Source organism: Adiantum capillus-veneris, chromosome 29, assembly GCF_014529385.1.
Source record: "Adiantum capillus-veneris isolate H3 chromosome 29, ASM1452938v2, whole genome shotgun sequence".
In the NCBI taxonomy this organism is placed as follows: domain Eukaryota; kingdom Viridiplantae; phylum Streptophyta; class Polypodiopsida; order Polypodiales; family Pteridaceae; genus Adiantum; species Adiantum capillus-veneris.
In genome coordinates this window covers 20,616,328-20,629,158 of record NC_140959.1, presented here as the reverse complement: position 1 = coordinate 20,629,158, position 12,831 = coordinate 20,616,328, and the positions used below count along the sequence as shown (strand labels likewise).

Below are 12,831 nucleotides of genomic sequence, written 5' to 3'. Positions count from 1 at the left end.
AGTGCAAAGCAAATTGCACGTTATTTCTCTGTGTGTATGTGACAAATATAGCGAGTGCCTCTACACATGCCCTTCATCTTGAAGCATAAAGTTTCCAACCAAATCTAGTTCCTACTTTTTTCAATAAGTATGTTTTGTAAGCAAGCAAGTGCACTATTGGATATTGGCCTTCTATAATCGATAAGTGTGTGTGTGTGTGTGTGTGTGAGAGAGAGAGAGAGAGAGAGAGAGAGAGATTTTAACGTCATAGGAAAATTCCCAAGAGACCTCGTAGATCTAACCAAAAGGCATGTGTCTGTAGGAGTTGTAATGGGAATGCACGTCTGGAGTCACAGCTGGTTAACAGCTATTAAAGAGGAGCGGGAACAAGGCGCGGCAGATTCTACAACCCGAAAAGCTACCTTTGGTACATTGATCATACCCAGGCAGGAGGTGTAAACGCAAAGTCAATGTGTGCCTCCAACATTTGGCTATGTGCTTTAAGTGCCCATTGTTTGTGTAACTCAAAAAGAAGGGAGGCATGGGGTGATAGGGTCGCATGGATGAAGATGGACACAGGCTGCAACATGAACATGAAAACTACCTTTGCTGCCAGACAATACCAGGCATGCCGGTTATGGATACTAAACTTTAGCCTCTATTCATTCATTCTTGATGAGTCTGACATAAGAAGAAAATGGATTACAAGAAAAGGAGACGAGAGCTTGCGCTCCAACATAAAATTTTCCTTTCTTTCTAGAATGCTTTATACACAGTAATGTTTTTCACTTACAAGCCTCTTGGCATGATGAGCTGACACCTGACAATCCCAGCTGCGCCACCAAAACACACCAAGCTCTCACAGCCTCTGTTCTGGTTCCATCTAACTCTATGCACGGCAACTGCTTTTGAAGGTGCTGCCAATCCTCCAGCATCGGGCAATGCGCTTGAATCTCTACCAGAATTTGAACACGGTGTCATCACCTTGCGATTTTTGGTGTTGTCCTTACCTACTGTGGTAGACAAGGATCTGGATTTAGTCTTAGGTTTAGAACTCATGTTTGGATCATAAGGAACCAATGCCAGCGGGTCCACTTCATCGGGAAAGAAATCCTCGTCATCTGTATCCTTCCCTTCCAATAAGCTGAACTGTCTCTTCTTTGCCGACTGTCTCCCCGATTTCTTCTTGGGGTGATCCTCTTCCTCAAACATATTACCAGAAGCCCTTCTTGAGAATGCCTTGGTCAAGGGAACTTGCTTACTATCAGCTCTCTGATTCTTCACTTGGAGGGGTGCATCAGAATTTATTGATTCCAACGAAAGCACACCAGAGCCACTCTCTTCAATTACTTTGCAGCAAAGAAAATGCGGCTCTCGGGCTCGAGCTCTGTCATTGACAAAATACTTCTCTGTGAGCTGACAATGTACAACTGATCCATCTTCCCCTCCATAAACAGCCATGCCAGAAGCTCTTGATACATGGACGCTCCAAACTGCATAGTCAGAAGCAAAGGTAGTATGCATACCCTGTGAAAGCGATTTTGGAGGTGGAGTTCCCGTGAATGGTAAATCACATAATGACACATCTAGGCTGAGAGTTTTGATGGTCCCATCATCCATGGAAAGAACAATACCTCTGGGAAATAAGAGCCAATCTATAGATAGTATACAACCTCCCTTGCTTAGAGATAGGTCCCACAGAGGATAAAATGGATCACGCAAATCCCAAAACAACAAGCGCCCACTATGGCCACCTGTAACTATGACATTTCTGCTCTCCACATCAGTGCCATCGGGTGCAAAGGCAAGTGCCCTGATAGGTGCAGTATCTGCCACAAAGCATGTCAGAGGTCGTGTATCATGATCACTGAAACCAGTAGGATTGAACTTCCACAAAGCAACTGTTCCATCATGGCACCCAACCAACAGTAGGTCGTGAGGTGGAGACGGTGACCACTCAATTGTTAGCGGCAAGCTTTTCTGACCACCTGATGAAAGCCCAGAGCATCTGAACACAGGCTTCATTTTCACGACCACAGGTGCACTAGTGTCGCCACCGGAAGACTTCGATTTCCCTAACAGGCTTGGGGAGGGAACATCAAACACTTGCATAGAACTATCACCAAATACAGCAGCCAGATAACCCAAGCGACCCGAACCACCACCACAGATCGCATTTACAGGCTGCCACTTTGCATCCCAAACAAGTCCTGCATCATGCGCAAAGCCCAAAACCATTTGAGGCAGACCAGACTCTTCTGTGGCAAGTGAGGAAGTCAAAGCAGGTACAGAAGTCTCCACCTTTCCACCTTCAACATCCATGCCTGCTCCTACGTCAAGCCTTTTCTCTTCAAGAAAAAGAGTAGGGGATTTGTCAAAACCACAAGAACCCTCAGCAACATCTCCAACCAAAAGTTCTCTTGATTCATCATCTTCACTTGTCAGCTTCTTGGGCCTACCACGTGCTCTGCCAGCTGCTCGTGCCTTCTGCTTCCCAACGCCTTGTCTGTTTAATTGGTGATAATGCCAACTAGCTTGAGCTTGTGACAGAAATGGCAGATCAAAAGCCCATAACTGAATAAGGCCCTTTCCTTGAACCTGTTCACCAAGTCTGTGAATTGGTGAATCATGTGGATGGGCTCCCACAGCAAGAAACTGCCTTCTAGAATCACTTTTCTGTATCATATGAGGGCACCAATCCAAAGCCCATATAGATCCTCCTGCATTTAATACAAGATCATAATAGTCTGGCCAGATCTTATCTGTACAGGGCGATACTCGAGATGATCTGAAAATTGGTAAGGAGGTTATTGCAGGCCCTCCATCTTCATATACATGAACTAAGTTATGAGAGGATGGAGCATACGGGCAGTAAGACTGCCAGTCTTCAACAACCTCAATGCTGTCATAATTGCTAAACCCATCTTCACAGTGGGTTGAAGCTCTGTCTGTAGCACATTTAGAGTAGCTGCTGTGCTCGGCTGCCAGCATGTCTATATCTGATGCTTGGTGCAAGCACCTAGAGATATCATGCTGGTCTTGAGGTGATGGCCGTCGGAACCGGGCACGTTCCTTAAGCCCCTGCCCTTTTCTTCTCTTTGCAGTGCCTTGGGTACTTTCTTTAACTCTGCATTCAGCAACAGATGCAGGGAGGTTATCTCCGTCATTTGATGTCGCAAACTCCTTCGGCAAAAAGAACTCTTGCTTGTCTAATTCACTGTTGAGCTCTTCTGCATTTCGAGCTGATTGTGCTTGAGAATGATCCACACTGCTAAGATTTTTAACCATGGGATCAACTGTAGAATCTACAACTTTTGAAGCTGTCGTTAACTCACGCCACAAATTTTCATTCTCTAGAACCTTGCGCGACTTGGTTCTTTTACGAGCACTTTTGCAAGCTTGTACCTCTCTGCCTGAATCAGCCCCAGCTGGCATGAGAAACTCTGCTAATTCCTCCTGTAAATTGCCTCCTTGCAGTGAAGGAGAGAGGCTAGGGGATGGAGCCTCATGATCACCCAACCTGCTTTGCTCCTCCACAGGCAGATCATTTGGAACCAAGCCTGCTGTATGTTGTGGAGAGTGCAATGAGCCACCATCCGCAAGAATGTCAGAGACCCTTACATCTAATGAATGTGCATCTTCATGGTGTGTTTCTATGTTGATAAGCCCTGGGGGACTGCTGAGCTTAGCAAAGGAAAAATCCTTCCCTTCTACTGAAGCTTCTGTGGTACATGTAGGATCACTACTTTCAGAATTTGGGATCCCCCCTCTATGTGAAAACTTCTTTCCTTTGCCTTGCTGTGCTGCACCTTTACCCTTCAAAGCCTTGCTTGTCTCATCTGATGGTAGAACTACATTTATATGGTCATCCCCTGCCCCACTTCTTCCTCGTCCCCGCCCTCCACGCCCTCGTCCTCCTCGTCCTCTTGATGTGCTCATTCCTATTGAAGCAGTTTTGATAGCATCCTGTTTAAAAGGAAAAATGAAAATGAAACAAAGCATGTGGTACACTAGATCTCTCTCTCAGGCTATTGACCATGAAGGAGATTGATGAGATCTGCCAGCGACCGATGCTGGATCTTTTGTGATTTACCTATCCCACCTAGCTGCTTAGCTCACATCTAGCAGTCTAGGATTCCATAGTATTTTTTTCTGTCATTTTTTGTTACTCTGACTTTGTATCAGACCCACCACATTGTAACTTTCTGGTCTCACAGGTCACTTTGGCCTTTTGAAGACGTTAATATAACATTTCATTTCATGTCTCTCTCTCTCTCTCTCTCTCTCTCTCTCTCTCTCTCTCTCTCTCAAACTTGCTACCTGGAATTGTAATGGATCTATGCGTCTAGATGTGGGTGCTTTTGAGGAAAGTTTTAGTGGGAGAGATATCATCTTTTACTCTGAGACACATCAGGCCCCTGGGCAGTCTATGCCTCACGTTAGTGGGTACAGATGGGAGACCGAATGTAGATAGGAGACACGATCAGAGCACAGAGGGCGGGGCTCAGGTGGAGTGGCAGTGTTATTCAAGGAGGAGTTGCAGCCATTGATACACATAGCTCCCAGGGATGAGCAAGCTAGGTACATGTGGATGAGATTGAGAGCAGAGACAGGCAGATATCTTTACATTGCTATTTGCTACTTCCCCCCGAGTACGTCAGTTTATGCACCACCAGACGACATTCCCCCTTTTCTATTTTGGATGATGACATCTGGGAGTTCTCTAGAGATGGTGACATCATCATTCTAGGGGATTTCAATGCTAGGACTGCCCATCATCAAACAGTTTTTTATGATACTTCAGAAGAGATGTTGAGAGAGCTGGATGTTGCATAGACAGGCCTATCCAGACTATCACATGATGGGGAGCATACTGAGTATGGACGACACTTGATAGACATGGGGACTGCACATGGATTGGTCATCTTGAATGGCCTACAGAGATTTCCCGCTGCGGGGGGTTTTACATGCTTTCCACACAGACATGGAGCTAGCACAGTGGATTATGTCATGGCACAGCCGAGTCTCATCTCTAGTATCCAAGACCTCACAGTTGGACCCAGACCTATTGGTGTGGCAGTGGACCATGCTCTTGTGTCGCTGACCATATCTTTCGAGTTTAGTGTAGCACACAGGCCACAGGTGGCAGCTCCTACTCGCTACACCTTCACGCGGGAGACGGACTCTGTATACATAGATGGGATCTACAGACGCTTGTGTACAAAAGAGCCAGGGCGACCTTTGGAGGAGCTTACTACTATACTGACGCAAACGTTACATGATGCAGCAGCAGAGGCATACCCACACACACAGCCTGAGCAGAGACGTCGTTCTGGGAGCATGCCCCAGAACAACTGGTGCATGCCGAGAGACCAGAGGTAGACTTCAGAGGGAGGTGCCTTTGGGGGACATCACTCACAGACAGTCACAGATTGACTTCCGACGACTAGTGTGGCAAAAGAAGAGGGCATTCTTGGCTCGCCTAGAGCAGGATCTATACTAGCTATTCTTGAGTCAGCACTCACGTGAGGCATGGCAGCTCTTTCATGAGCACTCCCCTCCCCCTGCCATTACCTCCATAGAGGCTTGGGGCCAATACGCGTCATCTCTGTACACTGTTCCTGGACAGCCGCCCCTTCCCGACCCTCCCGATCCATGCCCCCATACATGTGCTTTTTTCACCGCCGCTGAGATGGTGAGGAAGGCCATTGACAGAATGAGGACTGGGAGAGCATATGATCATGATGGTTTAGTGGCTGAGCACTTCATGCATGCCAGAGATCTACTAGCAGAGCTCCTAGCAGTTATGTTTAATCGTGCCATGTGTGAGGGCTTGCCTGATACTTGGAGCCTATCTACTATTGTACCTATCTTCAAGTCAGGAGACCCTATGGAGCCTGGGAATTATCGCACTATCATGATCGGACACACATTGGCACGGTTATACGCATCCATTCTTGAGCAGCAGCTGAGTAGATGGGCAGAGAGGGAAGGGATACGCGCAGCCAGGCAGGCAGGATTCAGGAGAGGTTTTTCTACTCTTTACCATATCTTGACACTCAGAGCCATCATTGAGGAGGGCAGATCACATGGGAGATGGATCTATTGCAGCTTTGTGGACTTCCGCAACGCATTTGACACCGTACCCAGAGCTAGATTGATGCGCAGATTACAGGAGATGGGAGTACCCACAGAGCTCATTTGGGGGGTCATGGCACTGTACAGGTCAGTAGTGGGGCATGTACGCACCTCAGAGGGCCTATGTACAGCGGTTCACTCCGCTATTGGGGTGAAGCAGGGTTGCCCGCTCTCTTCTACTCTATTTGGTATGTATGTGGATGAGGTTTCTGACTACATTGAGAGGGATGGTGATAGAGGTGCACAACTGGCAGGAACATGGATCCCACTATTGTTATATGCTGATGATATTGTGTTGATCTCCGACTCTCCAGAGGGGATGCAACGTCATTTGGATGCTTTGCATAGCTTTGCCCATGGAAGTGGTTTGTCTGTCAACCTTGGTAAAACCAAGGTCATGGTATTTAATACGACCCCACAGTGGATCAGGAGGTCAGCGCCCGCATTCATATACGGCCAGGAGACGGTGGAGTATACAGATGCTTACACCTCATAGTTACCAGGAACGGGAAAACGGAACAGGAACGCGGAATGGGAACGCGGAACAAAATGCCATTCCCTGTTACGGGTACTCGCGTTTGAAACACGGAACGGGGAACGAAGACCTGAAAACGGCCATTCCCTGTTACTATGTTACACCTACCTTGGAGTGATTTTTAGTGGACCAGCTTTTTCGTTGAGAAGAGCAGCAGAGACTAGATTGACCAGAGCCCATGCAACATTGGGTAGATTGGAGAGGATGTGTTCACATGTTCAGTTTCAGGAGCCTCGGACGAAGCTCTGGCTCTTTGACACCCTGGTGGCTTCTGCATTGTTCTATGAAGCTGAGATTTGGGGACCTTCATTGGACCATCATGGGAGGACAAGTCGCACTGATGGATGGGTGGACATGGAGAAGCCACTAGTTTCTATGATCTCACGACTCATTAGAGCCAAGGCTTCAGTACCACGTGCCATTATACGAGCAGAGCTAGCTGCCCCTCCACTAGTGGTTAAGGCGCTCACCAGATCCGTCTCCTTCATACACCGCATATGGGAACTTCCTAGAAACAGATATGCCCGCCTTGCACTTGAGTCCTCTCGACAGTCAGCCATGCAAGGAGATACAACATGCTGGTATGGGGAGATGACATCATGGTTTCAAGCACATGGGTTTAGCATAGACAGACTGCCACCCTTCCAGTACTCACTGGATGCACCCTCTCTGACCCTCACACAGTCCGAGATTACCGAACTCATCCGCCAGGACCTGACTCAGCTAGACACCAGGAGGACATGGATACCGCCAGCACAGGAGCTGGGCATGAAGATGGCTTTCTACAGAGAGCATCTTCTCCAGCTTACGGAGGACGGTTTTGTGACGAGACCTAGATACATGGACACCCACTTGTCTCATGGGATACGATGTGCTATTGGCCAGATACGCACATCTTCACACCAGCTGCGGATCGAGACTGGGAGATACAGCAGAGTACCAGCAGAGGCCAAGACATGTCTCCTATGTGACCTGGAGCTTGAGACAGAGTTGCACTACACATGCCACTGCCCCGTCTACTACGAGATACGCGGCCGCTTCCACTGCTTGTTCAGAGAGGGCTTCGGACCACTCTCCAGAGTCATGCGGTACGAGGATCAGAGATGCTTGGGTCTGTTTTTGCTCGAGCTGCGCAGCCACAGAGAGAGCCTGATGAGAGGCGAGGTCAGCCAATCTCAGAGACGGATCACAGACTTCTTTAGAGCAGACACTGGACACCTGGAGGAGCTACTACCACATGAGAGCTCCCTGCCTCACACTGGAGGCACACTGATCGATCGAGCGACCGAGCTAGGGAGATCCATACGCCCACGACTGCGGAGGACTACACAACATCAACGGAGGTTGCATTAGAGGATTCGGATCACTTTGGCCCGGGCATCTGAACCGTGCCTCGCATGACTGCATCCCACTGTGAAGGAACGGCAGAATCAATCTCAAGCAGTCTGTCTGGCACCCCGTGACCAATGTCATAATGTTCTGCCACAAAATCTGCATACAGCATACGTGTCTCATGAAACAACTGCATAGAGGCAGCAGGGCCAGAGTCCCAAGTAGCCCAATCAATGTGAGTCCTCTCTCCAAGCTGACGAGGTGGATTAACCGAAGAATCAAGAACTGCAGCATTCCAAATGAGAGGCTGGCGCTCAATCTCCTCACGACATGAGGGAGGTGAGCGTACGATAGCCCGTCTCATGGAAACCCAAATCTGAAGAAGCGATTGGAGAAAGGGTGAGAGGGTGGAAGTGGACAAGGGGGCATCCGTAAAGAGAAAACGATACCCTGAATGCCAAGTATGACCATCTCTAGTGTCGAGTCGTGGAGTCACTGTGCAAAGAGCAGCCTGAAGAAGCATCTTCCAAGGTTCTTGGCCGGGAAAAAGACCCCGAACAATAAGCTTGGTAAGAAGTGCGCAGCTCTGTAACTCTGGATCAATAATGCCGAGGCCTCCGTCTGACCTAGGACGAATGATCGTGGACCAGCGAACTCGAGCACGAGTATCAATAGTCCCATCTGTGCCACGCCATAAAAAGTTCCTCACTAGTCGGCGAAGCTGAGTTATCACACCGGAATGTAACATCCAACAAGAGGCCGTATACCATACTGTAGCCAGAATGACTTGGTTGGCGACAAATGCACAGCCAGCCAACGACAGATGACGTGAAGACCAATGGCATAGCTTCCTGCGAATAGACTGTAGTACTGCTGCTGTGGGGAAACATCAACTCCAACCTGGAAGCCCAGATATCTACATGTCTGACCCGGCTGCAGCTATGTGAAACCATTAGCTACCCCCCAAGTAGGTATGTCATCACTGCCAACCAATAACCCATAGGATTTATGCCAGTTAATGCGTGCACCACTGGCAATGCAAAAAACCTGTAGGGCCTCCCGCATTGCATCAAGAGCGGGTAGCAAAGAGCGCAATATGAGCATAGTGTCACCAGCAAACTCTTGATCGATAAGGTCTGGAGCTGTAGGTACTGGCATGGTCAAGCCACGAAATGCATGACTCTGAGCACGAAGAAAGTCAGACATAGTCTCTCCCACAAACAGATACAGATATGCTGCTAAAGGACATCCCTGACGGACAGATCGAGAAAGCTCAAAACTGCGACTGACACGACCACCAATAGTAATAGCGTTGTTGGCAGTTCTGAAGAGAGCGGAAATACCTGAAATCCATCTCAAAGGGAAACCCATCCTGGCTAAAGATCCTTTGAGAAAGTCCCAGTCAACACGATCGTATGCTTTCTTGAAGTCAAGGATGAAAAAAGCGAGAGGTTCAGAAGATGATCTTGCCCACTCTACTGCCTCATAAAAAGTGAAGATATTATCCAAGATGCATCGATCCATGACGAAGCCTGTCTGAGAAGTATGAATAATATCTGGTAAGAACGGCCGCAAGCAATGGCTGATCAGTAACGCTAATATCTTATAGACCGAAGGGAGTAGGGTAATAGGTCTCCACTGTCGGAGCTGAGTGGTGTCACCCCCCTTCGGAATAAGAGATATGAGACCTGAACAAAGAGCCGGATGCATATATCCTGATGCAAAGATGTCCTGACAAACGCGAAGCAGTGGTATATGCAATACATACCAATATGTCAAAAAGAAGGCTCTAGTGAGACCATCCTCGCCTGGACAGGAGGATGGATCAAGACTCTCTATAGCAGCATGGAGCTCTGTAAGTGTGAAGGGTGCCAACAAGATCTCTGCCATAGTGTCTGTACAACGATGTCGAGTGTGCTGCCAGATCTGCTCACGGGCAAGTAAAACCTCAGGTGTGCATACATCAGCAGTGAACACTGTCTCAAAATAATCTGCAGACATATCAAGAATAACATCACAATGCATATGTAGTGTCCCCTGAGCATCGCACAAAGTCCGCAGAGTGGTGCCAGGAGGGCGTTCTTTATGCGCCGCGAAGAAGTCTTTATTCATTCGATCAGCTTTAGCTATCCAATGAGACACTGAAGCATGATGTTTGAACTCAGACCTAGCCTCCTGTACGCAACGAATCTCTTTTGTGAGCTCTGTCTGTCTAGCAGCGAGATAAGCATCCTGAGGCCACTCCTCAAGCAAGCGCTGAGTGGAACCAAGAGGGATGTGAAGATCAGACTCACGTACTCTCAACTGACGATGAATGATAGCAGTCTGATCACGGCAGTAAATACTAGACTGAGAAATGCAATGAGCAAGAAACTCTCCAGGGGGTCCACAATAAGAAGCATCCGTGGATCATAAGTCACGAATCTGCTGCTGTAATACTTGAGTGGTGAGAACACTGTCAGGGATGCGGCAGCCTCTTCTCTGAGCAGAGGATCCAGTGAAGGAGATAAACAATGATGTGGGAAAATGATCTGAGAGGCTGGTCCCTCTCCATATAGTAGTAAATCCGCCTAGAGCTGCTACCCAAGGGCCAATGTAAAAACGGTCAAGTCTCTCTAATAATCCTCCCTGCTGTCACTGAAACCCCCAAGAGTAATGAAGAGTAGCAGGGTGATGACCAAAAGAGGGTATGTGCTAGGCGTCAACACCTTGAATAGCTAGAAGAAATTGATCCCAAGCTGGCTGCTCATCGGGAGAAATGGATGATAGAACGGGAGGTGTGGTGGCTCGCCAATCAGAGTTGCTCTCAATGTTGTTGAAGTCACCTCCAACAAGCCAAGAGTCTACATCAGGTAGAACAGCAGCCAAGGAGGACCAAAAAGTAGCCCTCTCCCAAGGGGTAGTGGGTGCGTAGACTGACATAAAACCAATGATAGATTCCTGAATCCGAATAGAAACATAAACTGCTCTGCCAGCGACAAGTGTGCCATGCTGCTGAACTGAGGCCAAATAACGTGGCCCCATTGAGATGCATACACCGCAACTCTGACCATGCAGGCCCAAAGCAGGCTCCCAAAAAGTGCGGGCGCCCGATGGCATGAGATTGCCAAAAGGAGTGGCAATCTTATGCTCCTGTACTATTAGTATATCCACAGTGCCCACTACATGAGTGTGTAAATCTCTGCGAAGTAAAAGCTTACGGGAACCTTTTACCCGAGAAGTCTGTAAACCATTAGCATTCCAAGAAAGTACATGTAAATCCATAGACTGCATGAAAGAGCATGTATAGTATCTGACTAACTGCGCATCTTCTTGGAGGCAGCTGGACCATCCAAGGGGTGAGCTTCAGGCGGGAGGAAAGCAACCCGCAAGCCTTCTCTAAAATATGGTGTCTCATTGCACCAACTGCGAACCTCAACTTGTTTACATTGCATTACCGATGCTGCAGCCTTGACACCCCAAATGCGCATAGACATAGGAAGCACCACATCTGAGGATACATGAATGACCATAGGCAATGAATAGCAAGCATAAACATCACTCCACTCCATAGCACCAATACATGAAGGATCGTGAGGAGACAAAACATCGGGGGCAGAAGTAGACAACCATAAATGTAGCTGAGCCATAGTCTGGGCGTGCACAAAATGGAGAACCTGATCCTCGGACCATTCTTGAGCAACGTGGAATGGAAGGAAAAAGGAATGCGTAGGCTGAGAGCGACTGCCAATCAAAGAAGGAACACAACCTGTCTTGTGATGCATAAGGTAGAGCTGTACCCGTAATGGTCCGTCTGAGTCACCGCACATCTCAGCCCAATGAGTGCCCCAAGAAAGAGGGCAAGAGCTGAGAAAACTGCGTGGGACGTGAGTATGAGCTGCTGAGGGAAGGGGGGGACCAGAAGGTGGAGGGGGGATAGTAAGGACAGGAGGAAGAGGAGGAGGAGGAGGAGAGAGAGGTAGTAGCGGTGAATGATCCATCTGCATGGGAATAGGGACCTCAGGAAGAGGGGAAGGAGCGAGTGGGGGAACTGCAGGTGAAGGAGGAGCACGAAGCAGAGGTAAGTGATCTTGTGGCGAAGAAGAAGAATGGCGAGGAGATGCAGGAGGCAAGGGGGTGGTGGAAACTTGAGAGGGAGCAGTAGAGGTAACACTGGGGTCTGGCTGTGCAGTTGGTTGCTGACGAGGACGGAAGGAATGATTACGACCCACTGTCTGCCATGCTGCCTCAGTGGGAGCTGAAGCAGCGTGATGAACAGGGAGGGTCAGAGGTCGAGGAACGCCTGTAGGCTGCTGAGGTGCTTTACTAGTAGAAGGAGGAACCGGCTGTTGACGCTGACCATGTGGCTGAGCATGACTGCCATGAGCCGGCTGTTGTTGCCATCGATGCCGTGGAAGGGTGGGGCAATCTCGCGCCAAGTGTCCCATCTCGTGACAGCGTAAGCACTGTCCTAGGCGGCCAATGACTACCATTCGGAGAGAGTAGTCGCGGTCGCACACAGCCACAGTAACTGTATCTGGTAATGAAGAATCCCCAAACACCAAAACCTGAATGCGAGGTGGGCCAGATGAGAAAATGTAGGATACTGGAACTACCGTGCCAAAATGAGCAGCAATCATCTGAAGGAGATGTTCATCAATAAAATGGAGAGGCATATCCGGGAAAGAGAGCGTCAGAGGGAATCTGGGAATAAGGTGTCGACTGTCAAACTCCACAGTGGAAAACTTAGGATACCACCTCGTCAAGTAAATCGTCCTGCGATCAGAGAGTATCGGGGAGCGAGCCAGAAGAGTTGAGGCAGTGGCGGGATCTGAAAGACGTACCATGAAGATGCCCTTGCCAAGGAA

General features: G+C 48.6%; 1 protein-coding gene across 1 annotated transcript in view; it reads right to left on the bottom strand.

Moving 5' to 3' along the window:
- Positions 1–704: 704 nt before the first annotated feature.
- Positions 705–12,831, bottom strand: part of LOC147418864 (Transducin/WD40 repeat-like superfamily protein) — a 75,981-nt gene continuing 63,854 nt past the window's right edge. Inside the window, exon 3 of the mRNA XM_086506361.1 lies at positions 705–3,945. Coding sequence (XP_086362487.1) covers positions 769–3,945 — 3,177 coding nt within the window. The 3' untranslated portion in view covers positions 705–768. The remainder of the gene's footprint in view (positions 3,946–12,831) is intronic.